Source organism: Meles meles, chromosome 8 (assembly GCF_922984935.1).
Source record: "Meles meles chromosome 8, mMelMel3.1 paternal haplotype, whole genome shotgun sequence".
Classification (NCBI taxonomy): Eukaryota; Metazoa; Chordata; class Mammalia; order Carnivora; family Mustelidae; genus Meles; species Meles meles.
In genome coordinates this window covers 42,713,739-42,735,948 of record NC_060073.1, presented here as the reverse complement: position 1 = coordinate 42,735,948, position 22,210 = coordinate 42,713,739, and the positions used below count along the sequence as shown (strand labels likewise).

The 22,210-nt window shown below is 52.3% G+C and overlaps 1 protein-coding gene across 6 annotated transcripts in view; it reads left to right on the top strand.

Annotated features, from left to right (window-relative positions):
• NAV2 (neuron navigator 2) overlaps positions 1 to 22,210 on the top strand; it is a 399,056-nt gene that overhangs the window by 364,004 nt on the left and 12,842 nt on the right. For all 6 annotated transcript variants that reach the window (XM_046014626.1, XM_046014624.1, XM_046014625.1 and 3 more), the window contains 9 exons: positions 6,203 to 6,356; positions 7,999 to 8,161; positions 8,895 to 8,995; positions 11,104 to 11,199; positions 12,993 to 13,161; positions 16,781 to 17,016; positions 19,112 to 19,266; positions 19,483 to 19,554; positions 21,049 to 21,245. In XM_046014626.1, coding sequence (XP_045870582.1) covers positions 6,203 to 6,356; positions 7,999 to 8,161; positions 8,895 to 8,995; positions 11,104 to 11,199; positions 12,993 to 13,161; positions 16,781 to 17,016; positions 19,112 to 19,266; positions 19,483 to 19,554; positions 21,049 to 21,245 — 1,343 coding nt within the window. The remainder of the gene's footprint in view (positions 1 to 6,202; positions 6,357 to 7,998; positions 8,162 to 8,894; positions 8,996 to 11,103; positions 11,200 to 12,992; positions 13,162 to 16,780; positions 17,017 to 19,111; positions 19,267 to 19,482; positions 19,555 to 21,048; positions 21,246 to 22,210) is intronic.

The following is a 22,210-nucleotide window of genomic DNA, read 5'->3' as shown; positions in this document are numbered from 1 at the left end:
CCCAGGTATCAGCTCAGAGGGTGGCACAGCCAGCCCCCTGCAGTGGTGAGAAAGATCGCCCCTGCCCCTTAGGATGGAATTCCCTCGGAGGCCATAGTATACCAGGCCAGGAGTGAAAGAACTACAGCCCAAGTGCTTTGCAGGGACAGTTAGTGAGATGAGACCGTGCCCAGAAGAGAGCCACTGTGGCTGAGGTTGGATAAGAAAGTGGGTATCTGGACATATCAGTTTCATCGTGGGTGAAAATGAGGTTAATTTCATCTATTTCCCTGGATACTTGTGAGGGCCCAGTCAGATACTATGCATGAAGGACCTCCTTCCTCTGCTCCTTCCGTCTCAGGAGGCCAGGTGTAGGGAGCTGTCCCTAAGTCCACTTAGCCAGCAGGCACCCTGCTGAAGACAGCAGCCGCACCTGTGTCCCAAGGCTGCCTTCCGGGATGGGTGCAGGTAGTGTGGATGAGAGGCCCGGCTGAGTCTTTGCAGTGCAACAACTGCCTGGACACCACATAAGGCAGGAAGTGAGAGACAGGCGAACGGCAGAGCCTCGACTTCTGGCTTCTACTCTCGCTCCACGCCAGACCCTGGGTACAGCAGTGAACCAGACGGATGAAGTTCCAATTCTGATAGACCCTGTATCCTCGGGTGAGAGGCAGGCGTGAAAGAAATCTGAATAAACTAGAAAACAATGAGCTAAAGGTTCACACTGGGAATTAAAATGGTGTGTTGGGACACAGAGTACCTGGCAGCAACTGTGGATGGGGTGGCCAGGAAAGGAGGGGATATTCCAGCTGAGATCTGCATGATAAGAGGGACCACTGGTAAGTTCTGGTCCATAACACTAGCTGCTGTAACATATGCGGTCGCAGGGCTCAGTGGCTTGACACGGGACTGTTGATCTCTGGTTCACTCTGAACCTAGCACAGGTGTGCATCGTCACTCAGCAGGTGGCCTGCCACAGAAGGCTCCTTCCATCTTCTGCACGAGCCATCCCACAGGACCTGAGTCCTCTGCTGAGAACTCTGTGTCCAGCCAGCGGGTGGGGAGTGGAGGAGGGGAGAGAGTGCAGGAGAGTTTTATGGGCCAGGCCTGGAGAGACCCATGTCCCCTCTTCCCACAGTCCGCTGAGCAGGGCCATCCCACCCATAAGGGAAGAAGTGAAATCTCCGCACCCAGGAGATTTCAGAAGGAAATAGGCTCCCTGCAGCCTTCCTGACCCCCCAGAGAGCTCAGGGAGCCTAAGGTGGAGACAGGCTGGGTGTGGTTGGGGAGAAGGGATGGTCACTGTGTGGCAAGTGTGGCTGCTGCATGATAGGAAGGAGGAAAGGAGGAAAGGAGGCCATGGAGGGAAGTAGGGCCAGAACATGGGAGGCACTGAAGTCAAAATAAATTTGCATCTGCTTCTATGTGTGATGGTTTATCAGCCATTGGAGAGGTGTTTTGGGTTTTTGTTTTTGTTTTAAGATTTATTTATTTTAGAGAGACAGCTGCACAGGGTAGAGGGTGCAGAGGGAGAGACTCTCAGGCAGACTCTCCGCTGAGCACAGAGACCGATCTCGGGCTCGATCTCACGACCCTGAGAGATCATGATCTGAGCCAACATCAAGAGGTAGACACTTGACGGACTGAGCTACTCAGGCAGCCCATGGAGAGGATTTTTTCCCCCCTAAGTTTATATCCAGTGTGGGATATAACTTAAAACAGTGTGGGGTCAAACTCATGACCCCAGGATCACGGGCCATATGCTCCACTGACTGAGCCAGCCAGGTGCCCCGTGCACCGGAGAGTTTCAAGCAGGAATGTGACATCACCTGAATGCATGTTTCACAAGGATCGGTCTCCTCCCTGCAGATAAGGAATTCGGGGGAGCAAGAGTGGAAGTAAGGCAGCCACGTAAAGGCTAATAGCGCTCTCCCCCTCGTCCACCCCACTGCGGGCTCTTTCCTGTCCTTGGAACACTCCAGTCACACACCCCTGGGCCTTTGTCCTTTCTGTGTCCTCTGCCTGTCCCACTCCTCCCCTAGATACTCTCTTTCTTCAGGTGCTCAGTGTTTCCTTCTCACTAATGCTTTGCCTGCACCCCTTGCATAAAATAGCCCCCTCCCACAGCCAGCACTCCCCGTCACCCCCTTAGCCATGTTCTGTTTCTCACCATGGCCCGTGTCACCACCTGACATGTAGATTTCCTCAAGTTATTTATTCTTTGTCCCCAGCTCCCACCCTCCAAAATACAGTATAAGCCACAGGGAGGTAGGCACTTTTGGATTTGCAGACATTCAGATATTAGGTGAAACATGGTGAATCATAGTAGTAGTGAGTCCTGGATGGATTTTAAGATGTGTTCTAGAAGAAAGCTGACAGCATATGGTGATGTCAGGTGTGAAAGAAAGAGAAGAAGAATCCTTGAATATTCTTAGATTTGCAGCTTGCATACCTAGGTATGTGGAAGCATTGTTTCTAGAATGGGTGGAAGGCTTGGGCAGGGCAGGGTGGCTATCAGGAGCTCTGGCTTGACTGTGTAAAGTCCGAGCTGCTCAGGAGACACCCATGCAGAGATGCCAACCAGCCTGGGACGCCTGGAGGTCTAGATCTGGGAGACGTGGGCTCATAGGTGGTCCTGAAAGCTGAGAACCTGGAGGATTCTCCACAGGGCTGGATAAAGATAGAGAGGAGCCAGAGGGCCAAAGACTGACCTCGGGGTGCTCTGACCTCGGGATGTGCAAGGAGAGCAGCCAGCGAGATGGGGAGAGGTGGGAGGAAACTGGAAGCAGAGAAAAGAAACTGCTGGGAGGGAGGCGGTAGCTGGAGAGTGGATGACACACTTGGCCGTGCAGCCTTCCCAGCAGCCTTCCCAGCAGCCATCGCGAGAACGCTGCCTCCAAAACCGCTCTCCCCGTAGGGACTGGGCGGGGCAGACTCTGGGCTTTGCTGCCCTTCTCCAGCATTCCACAGCATCCGTGCACAGTGGAGATGTTTGTTTTTGGTCTGGTTTTCCAGCGGGTGGGCAGAAGGCAAATGCTTCTTTCCAACCTTGAAGGGTTTGTAAGAATGTGCAAATCTAGAAGTGAGAGGAAGTTCAAAGAAGAAACCCAAGGCAGAGGAGTCGGGGGCCCAGAAAAGTGCCTGCCCTGTGGGCGAAAGGAATGGTGGTGTGGGAAGGCAGTGTTTCCCACACTTGAGGCGTTTAAAATTAGGTATGCCACCAGCCCTGCATCTGGCCGGGACAGCGGAAATATGGGAGTAACATGGTAGGGACTGAGTAGGAAAAAATCGACATCAGGTTGCTTCAGTAAGTGGTCCATGAAGTGGATGAGCATGTACTGAGTGCCTGCTGGATACAGTTCGGGAGCATGGGCTCTAGACTTAAGTAGACCCACCAGATTTTATCCTGATTCTGTTACCCTGATTTTTTTTTCATGGGCACGGTAATCTCTCCAGGACTCACCCTCCCCCTGTTTGAAAGGGGTAATTGTAATACATCTCCATGGAGTTAGTAGTGGATGGAGCAATCTGGTACTCTTCGGCTACCTGGCACAGTTGTTCGTGTATTCAGTAAGCATTTGCTGAGCACCTGTTACATACCAGTCAGTGTGATTAGGCACCGGAAATGATGCAGAGAACCCTGGTGCTGGAGCAGCCAGCAGCCATGCAGGGAGTAACCTGTTGAGTGCAACCAAATCTTTGGAGACGTAGCAGAAGGCTACCGTGGAAGGAACCTGGGCACTAGGGTTAGAGACTAAAACTTAGCTGGGACTGTTGCAAAAGAACTTAGTTTTCAGGGCACCTGGCTGGCTTAGGCGGTGGATTCTGCCAGGCTCTTGATCTCGGGGTTATGGGTTAGAGCCCTACGTTGGGTAGAGAGATTGCTAGAAAATTTTGAAATTTTGAAAATTTAGAAAGTTTTGAACTTTAATTTTGAACATCCTGACTGTGGTGAGTAGGACATCCCTCCCATGTCACCTTGCAGTTGTGTGTTTCTGAGAACTGGGCTACTTTGGGGGAGCACAGTACTTTCAGTGCACTTATTCTCAACACAAACTTGATCTTAGTTTGCTTCTCTTTGCCAAGTCATTGGCCAGGTTTTGCGAAGGAGTCCATGTGTTATATCCCAAGTGGGTGCTGAAGAAGTCTTGTCTCTCTTGCTGCAAAAGCTGTCTTGGGGAAAGGCACAGACCATGTGGAGGGGACTGGGGCAAAACGCCTGCCCCAGAGGGCCAGACACACCAGACTGACAGTGTGAATCAAAGCCAACTATTCCTTGCAGTGAATTAGAGCCTCCAAGGTCTGTGCAGGGCACACTTTAGCAGAGACTGGAGTGTCATGATGGAATTTTCTTCAGACTTCACACTCCATTTAAACCAGGAAACCATACTCCTCTCTCAAGAAGAAACCAGGGTTTGCGAGCTCTCACTGCAAACGTTGGCAAACCAGAGAAAGGCATGACTATACAGTTAAACCTTACAAACCATCATCTAGTCAAAGCACAGCAGTGGTGGGTAGGAGAGGAGGATCTGAAGTCATTTTCTAGCCTCTTATCCCAGATCTGTTCACCTTCGTTTCTCATAGGCATGGAGTGGGAATAATCATAACATTTTCAGGTGTTTGTTAGAGGTTTTAGAAGATTTTGAAGCTGAGAAACTTCCTTGGCTGCTAACCACTTTTAAAAATCGTAGTTTTCCTCTCTTGCCATCTCTCAAATGAAAACCCTTCAAGTGCAAGTTGAGAAAGTAAAAACAAAAAGATTTGGCCATGCAGGTGTTAAACTTTTCTTCTAGTCCTTTCTGCCTCCAAATACATTACATCTCTTAACAATTATAAATGGTTTCCCTCTGGCAATGAACATTTCCACACCCTCAACCACTTTTACAGGTCAGGCTTTTTTTGGCCTTAAATCCAGGACTTGGTCTTGGAGAGTGGGCTCCACAATTACTTCTGCAGAGACCACATGCTCACCATGTCCTTCGGAGATAATCAACTTCAGCTTTGTAACTTTATGAACGTGGTTTCCCCCCCCCCCCTTTTTTTTCTATCTTCAGTCCAAGAAATGTCAAAGCTACTTATTCTGGATCACCCCTAACCCCAGATCCAATGAGCTTTGAAATCAACAGACTTTTTTTTTTTTTTTTTGAGAGTCCCCTTTTCTAGCATGGCCATTCATCATGACTTTTATGATCTTCCATTTAGTGCTGCTCACCAGGTATCTGAACAGCAAACCTAAGGCTAGGAGGACCACCTCTTAAGACAGAGGGACTCCACGGGGTCCCGGGGTCCCCCGATCTGGCATGCAGCTGGAAGGACATCCAACCTCACACTATTGTTCAGTTTTCACATAAAACTGGGACTTCTATGTCATATCCTCCTGTCTGCTCTCTGATGATCTGAGATGTTTCTCTTCCTTGCCGTGAGCTTATGAAGCAGTGTGGGCAGGTGGGGGAAGGAAAAAATGTTGCTCTTAAGACACTTAAAAGATTGAGTTTTGTTTTTTTCCTTTTTAAAGATTTTATTTATTTATTTGACAGATCACAAGTAGGCAGAGAGGCAGGCAGAGAGAGAGGAGGAAGCAGGCTCCCTGCCGAGCAGAGAGCCCGATGCGGGGCTCGATCCCAGGACCCTGAGATCATGACCTGAGCCGAAGGCAGAGGCTTAACCCACAGAGCCACCCAGGCGCCCCGAAGATTGAGTTTTAGAATGCGACCCAGAATAGATTAACACCTTCCACGAGACTTTCAGTTATTTTCACTTTTGGGTAAATAAAAGTTACCCCCAGCTATCTGACCTTAGAGTGTCTAATGTTTAAAACACACAGTTGACCCTCCTTCTCCGAGTGAGTTTAGATCTCAAGGGCCATGCGATGTCATTATAGGGCCCCAGCTGTGTACACATTGAGATGGGGGGTCGGTTTCAAACCCCGAGGGTTACTACTCCCTTTTGTCAGCTGCTGTTTATCCCAGATTATTGGAATTTTGCTGAAAGGCACACCAAAGCCATCCTGATAGCCTGAGCTCTGCCAAGAAAGAGCACAGAGAAGCAAGTCAGTCTGTAAATTTCAGGCTTTGGAATTAGGGCCTCCGGGAAGCCCTGCCGGCTGGTCAGACGGGGTGACTGCCAAACAAACCTGCCGATGGACAGGGACCGGTGGTCAGTGGAGGACTCAAAGGAGCTGAACCCAGAGCTGGTCTCATCAGTAACACCTCTCCTTCCCCAGCATTTCAGAGTGCATCGATAGTGAAGCCGAGACGGTCATGCAGCTCCGAAATGAGCTGAGAGACAAGGAGATGAAGCTGACGGACATCCGCCTAGAAGCCCTCAGCTCCGCACACCAGCTCGACCAGCTCCGGGAGGCCATGAACAGGATGCAGGTGAGCGGGAGCCCAAGCCCCAGGCTGTCCGGGAAGGAGTGGGGGGGGGGGAGCTGCTCTCCACCACACCCCCAGGGCCACCAAAGGTGGCAGCCCTCTGCCTTTCGAACCTGTTTCTCCACTCCTATTTTTTTTCTTTCTTTTCCAAGTAGCAAGGCTCCTTCTCTTCTCATGCCTTTCCCGGTATTGCTCAAAGTTGAGTCTTTTATTTATTTATTTTTATTTGACAGACAGAGATCCTAAGTAGGCAGAGAGGCAGGCAGAGAGAGAGGGGGAAGCAGGCTCCCCACTGAGCAGAGAGCCCGATGCAGGGCTCGATCCCAGGACCCTGAGATCATGGCCTGAGCCGAAGGCAGAGGCTTTAACCCACTGAGCCACCCAGGCACCCTCAAAGTAATGGCGGAACCCTGCGTCTCCGTTTTGTGTGCCTTCCAGCGGCTCTGCCGTCCCACCTTGCTTGCAGCCGTCTCCTTCCTCTAGCCTTAGAGACTGCTACAGGATCCTTTGTACCCGGAATCTGCCACCCACCCACTCGCAATTCCAGTTTCCAGACTCCTCAGCCAGAGGGAGCCCCTGACTGCTCCCTTTGCCTGCACCAGGGATTTCTGTATCCTAGTCCCAGTGTTCCCTCTGTGGGGAGAGCCTTGTGCACAGCCAGATTGGACCCTTCCCTCAAGGATTAGCCTCCTTCTCTCCATAGCTTTTCCAGGTCCTCCATCTGCAAGAGTTAGTGCCCTCATCTGGATTCCTCCAAATGTGCTCTTAGAGCCCCTCCTCCCCTCCCCCATAGAGTAGAAGGCGCTTGGGTCTTCTGGCTATTCTTCGTGTCGCCTTCTCTGGATGTAGCTCCGGTGCTGTGCACGTGGTGGGTTTTCCCTTCACATGTGTAGAGAAGAAAGAGCCCTGTGGGCTCTGCAACATGGGGCTTCACTGGAGAACCAGCGTTTCCCAAAGGAGGTTCCGTGGGACACTTGTTCCGTGAGAGGCTCTGTGAATGGAGAGCTCCTGGCTCAGCTGTGTTCAGGACTGCTGCACCCTCTGACCCCTCTGAGCCCCACCATGCAGAGCAGCTCCTAAAGGCTCTCAACCCTACAGAAAAGAAGCCCGCCAAGCCCAGAGTCTCACAAACCTCTTGTATTGTAAGACTCTCAGTTAAGACTCAGACAGCAGGGGCTCCTAGGTGGCTCAGTGGGTTGAAGCCTCTGCCTTCCACTCATTTCATGATCTCAGGGTCCTGGGATCGAGCCCCGCATCGGGCTCTCTGCTCAGCAGGAAGCCTGCTTCCCTCCTCTCTCTCTCCCTGCCTCTCTGCCTACTTGTGATCTCTCTCTCTCTGTGTCAAATAAATAAATAAAATCTTAAAAAAAAAAAAAAGTAATAAGACTCAGCAGATTCTGGGAAGCATCTCTGAGGTCTTTCCAAAGGCTAGCTCTCCACAAGGGTGGCCCTTGCCTCGCCAGACAGGTCTTGTGTGTACCCAAGAGCAGCCAGTGTGGCTGGACCTCTCCGATGGTGTGACTGGCTGGGCCTCGGCTGGGATTCCCACCTGATCCCTGCAAGGGACTTTCCAGGTCCTGCTCCAGAAAATGCTTGTTCCTGTTCCATCCACCTAGTAAGCAAACCTCTCCCTTGCTCTTTGCAGAGTGAAATAGAGAAGCTGAAAGCTGAGAACGACCGGCTGAAGTCTGAGTCTCAAGGCAGCGGCTGCAGCCGGGCGCCCTCCCAGGTGTCCCTCTCGGCCTCCCCGAGGCAGTCCATGGGCCTCTCCCAGCACAGCTTGAACCTCACGGAGTCAACCAGCCTGGGTGAGTGGCATCCCGGGGCTGGGGGCAGGTCAGAGCCTGCAGCTGGCGCTCCAGTCTCCGAGTAAGAGCCCCGAGATAAGCAGATGAACAGATCAAATGGAGAGGCAACAGGCGTGCGTGCACTTGGGGTGTGTGTGTGTCTGGGTGTGCGTCTGCTACGCCATGAGCTCAGCCGTTAGACTGCTGTCATGCTTTGCTCCAGTGCCCCCAGTTCTCCAAGCCATGAGTTTGGATCCTCTTGTCCGCCATGCTGAGTTCCGTTTGGTCCATTTTAAGAGGCTGACCGACAAGCTGAATGCTGCATAAAAACCCCATAGTAGCTGGTCGCAGCCGGGGCAATGGCTTGGTCTGCGGTATTCCTGCCTTCAGGATGGATTCCCAGCCAGCACCATCATGAGCCTACCCGAGCTAGGAGTTCTTTGTAAGCATATGGAGGCTGACGCTTTGATTTCCTATCCATGATGCTACGTTGCTCTCATTTTGGTTGAGCCTCTGCCTCGCACTTCCATGTGGCAAGGCACATCGTGAGCCTGCTGGTTCTTTGGTTGGTCCACCATTGGTTTCTGTGGTTGCATTCTCCATTCTGCCCTCTCCCCTGCCCCTACCCCACCCCACGTCCCTGCACCCCGACACCTGGTTTGTCCTGCTGCCGTGCCAACAAGCAGCGGGGGTGTCAGGAGGCCGGCTTTGCTGTCCCCACGTGCCTAAGGCTGTTGATGTTTTCCATTCGCAGACATGTTGCTGGATGACACTGGTGAATGCTCGGCTCGGAAGGAAGGAGGCAGGCATGTTAAGATAGTTGTCAGCTTTCAGGAGGAGATGAAGTGGAAGGAGGTTAGTTGGATCCCTTTCCCCGCTCTGCCTGTCCCTTCTCCAGGCAGAACTACCTAGCTTAGTGATGGCATCATCAGACCGCATCATCTCCATGCCCGAGGTGATCCGGAGGTCCTACTAACACTTTCCTTAACTAACCACAATCCCCTGCAGCGTTTTGACACAATTAACGTGAGCAAATGGCCCCTCCCTCCCTCTCGCATTTGGAAAGTCTAATAATACGAAAAACCGTCCCCTGTCGTACTCGCACAGAGCTAACGAAACACGAACGTCTGTCAGAAACAGCTTTTCTGACTTTAGTGTGTCCCGAGAGAAGGCAGCTAAGCACAGTTAGCATGGAAGGCGCAGAGGCAAGCTGACCCAATGCACCCGACCCAGAGCACCAGTCTTGTCCAGGGTTCAGAGCCCGCGGACAAGGTAGAACACCGAGGTGGCTGACGTGAAGCCGGTGGGGCGTCCTGACTCCCCAGGCTGAGGAATCTTGAGTTTTCTGAGTAGTTCTAGTTCTCTTCCAGAGCCCGAAGAGGCCATACCCACACTAGGGACTATTTTGGGGGTAGGGGTGGGGGTTGGCAGAGTTGACTTTTCATCATCGATTCAGTCCACACAACGCTGTAATGACCCTCTCTCAGAGAAGCGAGAAAGATTTCACGAGCGGTTATTTCAAGTCCTCTTCAGCTGTTTGTTTGTTGTTTCTTGGCGTCCTTGCCAACACGCTGTTTGTCGTGGAGGCATGCCTGGGAGCCTGCCGTGCCCACCACAGCAGAGCCATCTGTGGCCAGACTCTCTTTGCCAGAGGATTCTCTGGTGTGGCTGGCCCTCCGGTCTTGGAGAAGGGGGAAGGCCCAGAGTTTGGAGCTGCCAGTGACTTTTCTCCTCATTGAACCTAAAAATATGTATATTTTTATATATAAAAATAAACCTAAAGAGGTCCGTTTTCAGAGCTGAAGTCATGGCATGATAGGACTGTCAAGGGGAAAATTCATTCTTAGAACCTTCTTATAAAAAATTCAGGGAACACCTGGGGATGTGCCTTAATCCAGTGATCCTCAAGAGGAAGATATCGATTCTGCATTTTACAGAAGCTTGAGTCCCTTGAGAAATTGTATTGTTCTGGATCACCGCATGATCCCGGTAAAGCGGGTCAGCTGAACGGTGTCCCCTCCGTTTTACAGCTGAGAAGCTTGTCACCCAGGCGTCATTTACTTCAGGTCACAGGGTGACTGGTGAGGCCAGGTTGTCTCACCATAAGACTGGTGCTCTTTTCTCTGCTGACTTTGCTTAACTGCCACATACACCCAACCCCTTGCTGCCACTCTCCTAATTCTCTATCCCTATGATCCTGTCAGAGCTAAGATTTTAAAATGCAACAAAATGGAATATTAATTTTTCTTGAATCATTGTGATTAGTGAGCCCTACCCTGTGCAGAGAGCCCTGTGGGCAAAATTCAAAAGACATAGAAAAAGTATTTTTTGTGTGTCAACTTCCCAGAGTTTTTCTTGTTTTCTGAATTGAGTATGTTTTAACTTTTAATTAGCAGTAAAGCAATAAACTTTAAAAAAGAAGAATCGAATATATTCTATCCTGAAGAAGTTTAAGATCTAACAAGGAGATAAACTTGATTTACAAATAAGACACGAATACCTAAAAGTAAATAAGTACAGAATATGTTCATATATCAGTTTGGTACAGAACCAGTGAAGCAATGTAAGCTCTGAGCCTGATGGGTTAATCATTGAAGGCTTCCTGGAAGAGGTGAGTTTGCAAGCAGGGTTTGGAAAGGGAGAGATGGCAGATAGGAGAAGGGAGAGCATTCCAGGCCAGGGATGTGATCTATGCACTATACACGGCACACCTTTAGAAGGTTCTAGATTCCAGAGAGGAGATCCTCTCTTCCTGACCCACGGAGTACTGTTTTTGCAAGAGAGCAGGGCAAGTTTTTAAGATGATTGTTTTCCATCTACGGTGTGTCTGGTGTTATTAACAAATGGGACTTTTATTCCCCTCTCAAACCATTGGTGGCGCTCTAAGGCAATCTGAGTCCTTGCTAAACTGTGTCAGAAAAGATGGGACTGTTTTTCACCTGCATACATTTCCTTACCCTTAGGATTCCAGACCACACCTCTTTCTTATTGGCTGTATTGGAGTTAGTGGCAAGACGAAGTGGGATGTGCTCGATGGGGTGGTTAGACGACTGTTCAAAGTAAGTGTCTAAGAGGATGGCTACGGTCATCTGCCTGAAGTGTGGGGGCCCGGGCTCAGGGAGGGAAGGGGTGGTTTGTGTCTGGAACATGGCCGCTGCTTGGGTTTGCCCCCATCCTTGTGTTGCTGGGACTTGTCTCTGGGCAACTTCTAGTAACAGGAGGATGGTGAGTACCGGCTGGTGACTGGCCAGCCTGCCCCTGGCTACCCTTGGCGGTGGTTGACCAGCCCGTGAGAGTCGTTTCCCTGGCCTCAAGCAATTGCCTGAGCCTCGCGTGGTGAACTGCTCGTTGAATATTGAACTGACTTAGAATATACTTTGTATTGAGTACCCTGTGGCCAGGGCCATTTCCATTCTTCACTTCCGGGGGATTTGATCCAACTTGCCCAGCATCCCGGCCAACACTTCAGAGTCTGTGCATGATTTTCGCTTTATGTGACATTAACATCTGATCGATGGCCAGAGTCAAAGAGGCTGGCATAGGTATTTCCATATTTGTTCTAGTCACATCACTGGAATAACCAGATGTTTCACAGGAGAAATAACTCATGAGCATTGAGGGGAACCTCAAGCACAAGGTGGTTTGGAAGAAGCTTCTTGGACATATTTTTTCTACTGTCCTCAAGGGAGTCAGCAATCATAAGTGTTGAGTAATCACATCCCCTGAGTAATATTGGTAGCCTGCATTTTTGGTGCCAGAGACCATGCTACTAGCATTAGCCCCAATTTATGTCCAGGCCTGTGAGGAAGGTCCTATTATTTTCCTACTTAAACAGGAGGAAGGTAAGGCTCGAGGGAGCCTTGCCCAAGGTCAGGGAGCTAGATCGCAACCATGTTGATCCAGCTGAGTTGGTGTGACTTTAGAACGTGACTTTACTAGTACACTCCAGTCTCTTTCTAGTATCTAGATTCAGGTGGCTTCTCATGCAGGAAGCCCCATTCTCCGGCCAAAGATCGTTGCCCATCTTGGCAGACTGTGGAAATGTGACCAGGCAAGGGATGGAAATGACTGAGGCAGACCTGCCTGCTGCCTGGAGCCTAGAACTGAGCTCTGCTGATGGGAAGCCGGGCCATCCTCGGATTAAAAAGACAGCAGTTTATGCGGAAAAGAGCCTGTGGGGCATCACGGGGAAGGAAGTGAGACCATTAAAGGTTGCGAGGCCTGTCCTTAATAATTCCACGTCGGTCATCGTCCAGCTACCTCCTCGCCCACGGACCTCCAGGCCAGGTTCACTGACCTCAAACCTTTTGGTCACTCACCTCAGAGGGTGTACTTTCCAAATTAAACACAGTTTTTCCTATTTAAAGATCAAAAGCTGCTTTTTTTTTTTTTCCTTGCAGCCCTAGGGTTTGCTCCTTTTATCATCAGTGTGGTGTTTGCTCTGAGCCAAGGGGAGGGGCTGGTGGAGAGTTCTTGTCAGAATTTCTCCCTCACGAGTTTTCCAGCACTATTCCCAGGCCCTGGTGTCTTCAGGACTTCAGCTGAATTTAAGAAAAGCAGCCTAACGTTTCCTTGCTTGGTTCATCCAGACTAAACGTTCGTGATTATGTTAGGGCTCCCTCCACGTCACTAACCAAATAAATCTGTACTTAAAGAGGCCTATGGCACTCGGGTTGCCATCCCCATAGAACGTTCTTTCCTCCCCTACCCCACCCCTTCTCATTCCACAGCTCGGTTTCCACCCAGGCATCAACGGGGAGAGAAGATGATCAGAAATCCCTCAAGGAAAACATGAGTCATGGGCAGATTTGTAGCCACATCTTTGATGGGGTCTTGATTTTATTCTTCCCAGGAATACATCATCCACGTCGACCCCGTGAGTCAGCTGGGGCTGAATTCAGACAGTGTTCTGGGCTACAGCATTGGGGAAATCAAGCGCAGCAACACCTCGGAGACCCCCGAGCTGCTTCCCTGTGGCTATCTGGTCGGCGAGAACACGACCATCTCTGTGACCGTCAAAGGTAATTTGCCGATGGTGGAGGTTGGAGTTTTGGGGGAATTTCAGTTTTTGTTTTGTGACGTAGTGTAGGAAACCGTGGCCACCGTTTGGTTTACACGCGTGTGGAGGGGGCAGGCTTCTCTAACCCCTGCAATCATAGTCGCTCTTACCTAAGCAAGTTCAAGGGCCTTTAGCTTTTTCCACCACTGCCGGAAGCAGATAGTTTTAGTTTATTGCTGAAATTATATAACAAAAGGTCCCATTAAGCCTTATGACTCTGAGATGTTGGCATCTTAATAGCCCTGCAGAAATAGGGCTCCACCGATACCCATGGGTTGCTCTTGCCAGCCGGCCTTGGACATGGTCCCGTTCTACAGGTGGGAGCCTCTCGCCCACACACGGCCCTGCTGGTGTCTCTGGCGGCCTTATCACCCGGGGATGCTAGGCCCCAGGCCAAAGTGCGTGCCAAGGGACTCTCAGCCCACAGAGGATCTTGTGGGGGCAGAATCCTGGCCAAATGAGTCTAGCAAAGCATCATTGTGTGTTCAGAGGACGGGAAGACAGGAGTGTACGGGTGCACGAACACCATCCTCGGATACATGGACTCTACTGGGAAGAAGGCTGTTGAATCCAATCTGACACAAATATATTTGATGGCAAAACCCCCTTTTTCCCTATATTTTATGAAATTCCCCCCACCTCCCGCCAAAGAATGGATTAATGAACACTATACTTTCTATGTAAGGCACAGCTTTTTCTTTTTTTTTTTTTTAAGATTTTATTTATTTATTTGACAGAGCATGCACAAGCAGGGGAGAGGGGCAGAGTGAGAGGGAGAAGCAGGCTGTCCTCTGAGCGGGGAGCCCGATGCGGGGCTCAATCCCAGGCCCCTGGGATCATGACCTGAGCCTAAGGCAGATGCTTAACCAACTGAGCCACCCAGGCACCCCCAAAGCACAGCTATTGACTGTAGTTTTAACAGGGCATTTTGGGGGTTGTTCGACGTAAGCTTTGTTTCCCGGTTGGAAGGTATTTCAGAAGCACCCCACCGTTCCTTAGGAGCATGAATTCTCACCTTGTTCTGCCAGGGACAAGCGTAATATTACCACCCAAGCCTCACACACAGACTTCTTATCTTGTCGGCAAGCAAAATTGCATACATGTGGCCCTGGGTGCCAGTGACAGGAACCTACCCTAAACTGGCTTTAGCGGGAATGTGAAATACACCTGGAAAATGGCAGGGACTGCTTCAAACATGGCTGGATCCGGGCATCCCGACGGTGCCCTGAGAACCAGTCCTGCCTCAGCTTGGCATACTTTCTGACCTCTGTGCAAGGCTGCAGAAATGGCCCAGGTAGCCCCAATTCATCCTTCTGGCTGGGGAACCTAAAAGTAAGAGAATGTCTTTTTGGAAAAGTGGGACAGAAAATCCTAGTAGGTGATTCTGGCCTCCCTAGTCAAGTAGCCATCACTGAACCAGTGATGGCCTGGGAGAGGGTTTAGCCCAGACTGGGGCCCTTGGGTGCTGAAGGTGCTGGGTCAGCCCCACTTGAAGGCCCTGGAATGAGTTCCCCATAAGAAAGAAGAGTCCTACTAGAAGGGGCAGGAGGAAGGGGTCCTAGGCACACCAAAAACAGTGCTGCTCTACAAGAACCCCCTCGGGGAAAGCCTTATCTGTCACGGACTCCAACTGCGTTTCATCTGCGCTGGTGAGCGTGCGTGGTCATTTGTAGATCACAGCTACAGTCACTGAGGGGTGAGAGGAGCAATTCGCCGCAGAGACCAGACCTCTGTAGAAACGGGGACAAGATGGTCTGCCGAGGTGCAATGTGCCCGCCCTGCCCCCAGCCCGATCTGCCCGGGTCAGCACACCAGGTTGTTCAACATCTCGAGGGATCCGTTGGGGTTTATTTTTAAGCAACACCTGACTTTTGTTTTCCAACAGTGCTTTAACCCCTGCCTTCAGGACACCGTAAACCATGCAAGAGTTGGAGCTGAGAGATCCGTGGGCTGCAGACAGTCCACTGCAGTGGTCCCGGGGGCGGGGGTGTGGCTGGGCACACCCGGCAGTGAGTTCATGGGCAGAACAGTCACTCCTAGGGGACTCTAGGGCAAAAGACCAAAAGAGCATCAGCGTTTATGTAGAGAGAGAGGTTTCTGTGGGCTTTTTCCTGTCTCGTGATTAAGTTTAGACTAGAGACCCTGCATTTCACACTTTGCATCGAGTTCCAACCAGTGTAGGGTACCCTGAGCTCAGGACCAGGGAAGTCTTAGGCCTGTACCCAGAAGATAAGTCATTTAGATACCTTCATCGTGGCCATTCTGGAATGGTCTCCTGCATGTAGGGGCCATTCTTGGAAGTTGGGGGAGGGTTGGAAACCACCATGTAAATGCATTTGTGAGGTCTGTTTGCCATGAATAATTTTGTAGAAGGAAGATGCTATATTATAAAACAGAATAAATGGGGGCCCTGGCTGGCTCAGTTGATCTCAAGCTTGTAAGTTTGAGCCCCACACTGGGTGTTGTAGAGATTACTTAAAAATGAAATCTTTATAAAAAAAAACATAAAATAGAATACATGCTCTTCATTTGACTTTTTACCTACCTACACTAGTTTTCTTAAGGTAAGTTTTAATAGAGCTGCTTCAGGTTTTAGACAGGGACCTTGGATGGATCTTCTTTTGAGAATGATATCAAGAAAATAGTTGTTTTAAAAAAGCCAGGTTAAGCATCTGACTTGGTTTTGACTCAGGCCATGATCTCAGGGTCTTGGGGTCCCATACATGCTCTCTTTCTCTCTCTGACTACAAACAAAAGTTTTCTAAATAAATAAATAAATAAGTAGCCAACAGCCCTGGGGCACCTGGATGACTCAGTCTGTTAAGTGGCTGCCTTCAGCTCAGGTCATGATCCGGGGGTCCTGGGACCGAGGCCCAGGTTGGTTCTCCCTCTGCTCTTCCCCTCTGCACATGCTCTCTTTGACTCACTCTCTCAAATAAATAAATAAAATCTTTACCAAAAAAAAAAAGTCAACAGCCCTGACTCATGGAGCGGTCCCACCTAGGAAAGGGGAAAAATTACGTTTCCTTTTGACATTGTTGAGACTCAGAGGTCTTGCTGGGTAGCCTCTCAGCTTCACCTACCCATCGTCACATCCCTGAATCAAACTACATTTCTTCGTTCTCAAGATGAAAGAGTGGCCTCCTTTGTGGCATATCTGACCGTGGGCAGCAGTGGCCTAGGGCACGAGAGAGAACAGGGTGACCAGCAACCCCAGGGTCTTGGCAGACATGGGAGACTCGGGTGTGGTCTAGGCAGATAGCAGCAGCACAGTAAATCCAGACAGGCAAGCAGAGCCCAGTGTCTTAGCAATTCTGCAGAGGACAGACAGGGCCCGAGGGCCTGGGTGCCAGAGTGGAGGCTTGAGTCTGGGCGAGTCGGCCGAGCCAGGTGCCAGGCCAGACGGTGCTTGTGAGCAGACAGACGGCCGTGGCTGCTTGCGCCCTGCCTCCCGTGTACCCGGGTGGGCAGCGGTCTCAGGGTAGTGGCTACCATGGACAGAGCTCCGCAGTCCCGGGGGGCAAGTGCAGAGCCACCTGTCGTACAGGACTTCAGACCCTTCCTGTCCTTCTCCAACGCAGGGCTCGCAGAGAACAGCCTGGACGCACTGGTGTTCGAGTCCCTGATCCCCAAGCCCATCCTGCAGCGCTACGTGTCCCTGCTGGTGGAGCACCGGCGCATCATCCTCTCCGGCCCCAGTGGCACCGGGAAGACCTACCTGGCCAACCGGCTGTCCGAATACCTCGTGCTGCGGGAGGGCCGGGAGCTGACGGACGGCGTCATCGCTACCTTCAACGTGGACCACAAGTCCAGCAAGGTGAGGAGGTCCTTTGGAGACTGCCGCTCAGCCGGGGCCTGCGGTGAGTGGCCCTTTCCGAGCCATCGAGGCCACCCTGCCCTGATGGGGAAGAACGGTCACCCGTGTGGGCTCGCTCGGGCTTGCGAAAGCCTGCGGAAGACGTCAGGATGGGGGAGAGAAGGCACAGCAAGGGGTGCCACCTGTAAGGGGAGCTGGCCCACCTCTCACTGGCCCGTTCTGAGTTGCCTGGGACGCCCAGTACTACGAGTCCTTTAGGAGCACCCCAGAAGCATCCATTTTGGTTTACCGAGAACTTGTCATGTGCTCGCTTGGTGCTCTTGTTTCTCCTCAATGAAACATCCTTTTGAGGAACGGTGAGGACATGCACAGTAACAGCTCCCATCATGGACCACTTGCCCATGACCAGCAAACTGGCCGCCTCACGCTAGTACCCTCGAGGGGGAGGTCGTGGCTCATCTCATGTCACAGAGGCAAGACCTAAGGCTCAAGGCGGGTGGCCGTGTGCCTGGGACCCCTTTAATGGTACAGAGCAGTAGACTAGAGTGTAAGAGTCCTAGACTCCAGAGCTGGCATCAGGCTCAGTCCTGCTTCATGGGGACCCCTGGGGAAGTCTGGACCTGGTCCTGGGAAGTGCTTTCTCAATCCTGTTTGCTGCTCATGCAGTGGGAGGTGATGGGTGATTTGTTCAGGCTGGCCCTGAGCAAGGCGACTGGTGAGTCAGAGGCAATTGGGAAATGACTCTTCTGCCTTACGAATCACCTGGCATGCTCAGAAATACAGATTGCTGGACCTCATTCCAGATGATGGCTTTCAGTAGGTTTGGCAGGCCGGGAATCTGCGCCATTCAGTCTTCTGGGTGATTTTTGATGTCAGGGTAGAAGTAGAGAGAAGTTTTCAGAGTGCCAGTACCCAGAGTCTCTGTGTGAGCCCGCTTAGGGAAAAGCACCCTGTCCCAGGACCAGTGAGAGAAGGATCCCCCCAGACACGTGGTTGGGGGTCGAGCCCAGGCTAGATTTGAGCCCCCTCCCACGTTCCCCTTGACCAGCACCCTCAGTAGAATGCAGCTTACCAGCCATACCCCCACGAGCCTGAGTAGGGGAAGGAAGGCTCTGGAAACTCCTTGTCAGGTATCTGAGGCCACGAACCCCTGGTGGAAAGGGGCTAAAGGAAGAAGAAATTACTAGTAACTTAAAAAGTGGGGCTTTTTCTGATGCTAGCAAGCCACACTTGGACTTAAAAGGGAGGCCTGTGTGTGTGTTTATAGGAGGGAGGGAAGCATCCTGCTCTGAGCTGCCGGGCTTATGCATGGGACCGGCTGGTGTGGTGAGGAGCCCACAGCGAGGCAGGCCCAAGTCTGGAGCCAGGCCCCTGATTCCGATGTGCCCTAGCCTCCTCATTGGTAAGACGGAGGGAATCCCAGTGCCCACCCAAGAAGGTGACCGTGGGGCTGCCGAGATTCTGTGTGTGAGACTCTAAGTCCCTGGCCACCGCTGCTACGACGGTAACACTAGCAGCCAGACACTCTGGTGCCGCGCCGGTCGTCTGCCCGCCATTTCAGCCGTTCCTTTTTTGCACCATTATCCTTCCTCCTCCTCTTCTGACCCACATCCCTGACCACAGCCGTGCTGGGGTGCATCCTGGTTCCAACCCAAGCTAGTCCCTACCTCTTCTCCACAGTTCAGTCCAGAGTTCACCCTTTCAGCCAGACCTTCCAGGGCCCCTCGGCCCTCTCCCCTGTGCCGTTGACTGTCTGTGACGGCACTCACCGTGTGGGGGGAGCGCTCCTCTGCTGTATCCATCCATCAGGGGTTCCTGTGTGAGTACAGACGTGTATAAGGCACCCACCCTCGGGAACTTACTGGAAGGTCAGCATAATAACAACATCAAGAAAAATGGCTACACTTGCAGAGAAGTGATTGGAGCAGGGAACACAACCGTGCCTGGGCACACTCCACAGTGCCTCAACACAGGCTCACCACAGCCTCCTCAAGGGCCTTTCCACCTGTGTGAACCTGGGCAAAGTGAAGGCTTCGAGCACGTGCATCTTTATTGGGGAGCATTCCCCCACTGAGTCTTCCCCCGGCCTCCCCAGGAATTGCGCCAGTACCTGTCCAACCTTGCCGACCAGTGCAGCAGCGAGAACAACGCTGTGGACATGCCCCTTGTCATCATCCTGGACAACCTGCACCACGTCAGCTCCCTGGGCGAGATTTTCAACGGGCTGCTCAACTGCAAGGACCAGAAATGGTAAAGGACAGCTGCGGCCCCCATGGCCCCGGAGGACGGCAGCCGCGGGATGTGTGCTGCACGGGCATGGTGGCCCCCGCAGCCCGGGGTCCATGGGTGGGGCGGGGGAGGCAAGCAGCCATCTGCCTGCTTGGGCAGGCACCGTGGGCTTCCGCTAGCGCCTTCCCTGGCTCGCCTTTGACTCACCGAGCCTTCTTTTCTGTTCCGTCCCCACAGCCCTTACATAATCGGCACCATGAACCAGGCTACCTCTTCTACTCCCAATCTGCAGCTTCATCACAACTTCAGGTGAGGCACGGCTGTCGGGTGCCCGTGTCGGGTGTCGTGCTGAGCATTTGCCTGGGTGTAACCCATCTCGTTCCCACGACAGCCTCAACGAGGTAGACTGATCTTGAAAGTCGGGACAGGGAGGTTGAGAGAATTGCTTCGCGTGGGGTCTCCTGGGTCAGTGGCAGAGCTGAGATGGGAGTCCGGGTCTCCCTACGTCTCCGCCCTGGGGTAGCCGTGTCAAGGACGCAGCTCTGGCCTTGCCCCCCTGCCCCCTGCATGTTCCAGGTGATGCATCTCTCCACCTCAAGTGATCCCAAGCAGCAGAAGCTCTTGCTTTTGAGTCTGGGTCTGTGGGGCTTTGAACTCCAGCTGCTGGGAGGCCCTTTGCCCTGGCCCTGTACCAAGGTGCTATCACTACTGGGATGTGGGCTGTGGGAAGGACTGTCCAGCTCGGTCATGCAACATTGCATTGTGTCTTGCCTTGCTTGGCTGGATGCCCTGTGCCCCACGCCACCTCCCAGCTGAATGCCCCGCTGCCCCTGTCCTGCCCAGGCCCTTCAAGGCGGTTGGGAAGCCCCTCTGGGCTAGTCCCCTAGCTCTTTTTCATGGGCCGCTCTGCAGGCATCTCTGAGAGAAAGCTATTCAAAGTGGACCTGAACTGTGATCATCAGAAATGTCGACTCCCTGAGGCCTGAGATCTTGGTCACCTCTGCAGCCGGGCTGTCCTGGCTCATTGGTGCTTTCTCCTCCCTCCCCACCACCACAGCTTCCCGCACACCTTCGCTGCAACCCCTGTGCCTGCCCGCAGCTCGGCGCCCTGCGGGCCCTTGGCTGCACCAGTGGCAGCTGCGAGAACATTCCAGAATCCAGATCTGACCAGAAAACCATCATGCATAAAGTCCTTCAGCGGCTCCCCATTACCTCCGAAATGGAATCAGACCCTGTGGGTGGGCAGGCCAAGTCTAAACGCTAAATTACACTGGTCACACCGAATCTCTGGCTTTTCCCCCAAACACTCCACACACCTGTGCGGATGTGGCAGCCTGGTCTCCAACCCCCTCCCCAGCCCCTCCTGCTCTCAGACATCCGCTCCTCCGGGAGGCTTCGCTGTTTCCCCGGGCTTTGTCACGTCTCATCCCTCTGCTCTTCTACGGCCTCCACTAGACTGTGTGCTTCTGGGGAACTAGGACTGCGTCTTAGTCTTTGTCACAGCCCCAGAGGCCAGCCCACAGCCCGACTTCCAGCACAAGACATAGCAGGCTCAGCAGTTAGAGCTCAGACTCTGGAGCTGGACCGTGCTGGTTCTGATCTGAGCCCTTCTGTATTTTAAACAGCTGTTTGATGTCGGATAAGCTGTGCAACCTGTCTGTGCCTCAGCATTTCCATCTGTGAAGTGGGGATGGCTGTCACAGCTCTGTCACAGGGCTGCCGTGAGGGAATTGGGATTTGTGTGTGCAGTGTTCAGAGCAGTGAGGCCTGTCCTTGTAACACAGAAACCTTCCTCTCCTCCAGGTGGGTGCTTTGTGCCAACCACACGGAGCCCGTGAAGGGCTTCCTAGGCCGGTTCCTGAGGCGGAAGCTCATGGAAACAGAGATCAGTGGGCGAGTGCGGAATGTGGAGCTGGTAAAAATCATCGACTGGATTCCCAAGGTCTGGCATCACCTCAACCGCTTCCTGGAGGCTCACAGCTCCTCAGACGTCACCATAGGTAGGTGGGAGGACAGCCAGCAGACAGACGCTGCTCCTGGGGCCCTGGGACAGCACTTGGCAGGCACAAGTCAGCCAGATGCCGCACTGTCCACATGGATGAGACGGGGACAAAGGGATGGTCACAGCCTGGGCAGACCCTGTGCTGCCGGTCATCGGGATCCAGTTCCATCTCTCTCCCCATCTTTGCGCAGCCACTAGGGCTGATCAGAGCTCGCAGCCCGCCTGGGCCGATGCCAACGCTGCCAGCTCCCTAAAGAGCCCCCGCTGCCAGGCTCCCCCAAGGGCAGGCCACCCAGCGACATGGGCTCTGCTTTAAAAATAAAACACAATCAACATTCCCGAAGCTTAGGGTTCAGAGAAAAAAAGACTGATGATCCCACCATCCTCACCTAACATTAATTTGAGTTTCAGTGTTCTGTCCTTGTCCGGACATGTAGCCTTTGTGTGGGTGCAAACACAGCGTGCACGCAGGATGCTCTTTTCTTTTTTATTTCCCATTGTCCCTGGAGCGTCTGTGTTGAGGCTCCGTTTTCACAGTCCTTCCCAGAGTCTGCAGAGTAATCAGCTGTGGCTGTACCGTCGTTCGTGTAACCGTTTCTCTTCTCTGACACTGAGCGCGCCTCTGGTTCCAATGGGCAGGGTTCAGGGTTCGTCCCATTGCAGTAAACATCTCTCCCCATAAAGCTTCTCCTCTCAGGGCGCCTGGGTGGCTCAGTGGGTTAAAGCCTCTGCCTTCGGCTCAGGTCATGATCCCAGAGTCCTGGGATCAAGCCCCGCGTCGGGCTCTCTGCTCCGCAGGGAGCCTGCTTCCTCCTCTCTCTCTCTCTCTGCCTCTCTGCCTAGTTGTGATTTCTCTCTGTCAAATAAATAAAATATTAAAAAAAAAAAAAAAAGCTTCTCCTCTCTCTCGGATGATTTCCTCAAAGGGAGAGAGATCCCAGGGAAGCGGTACTTACACTGCCA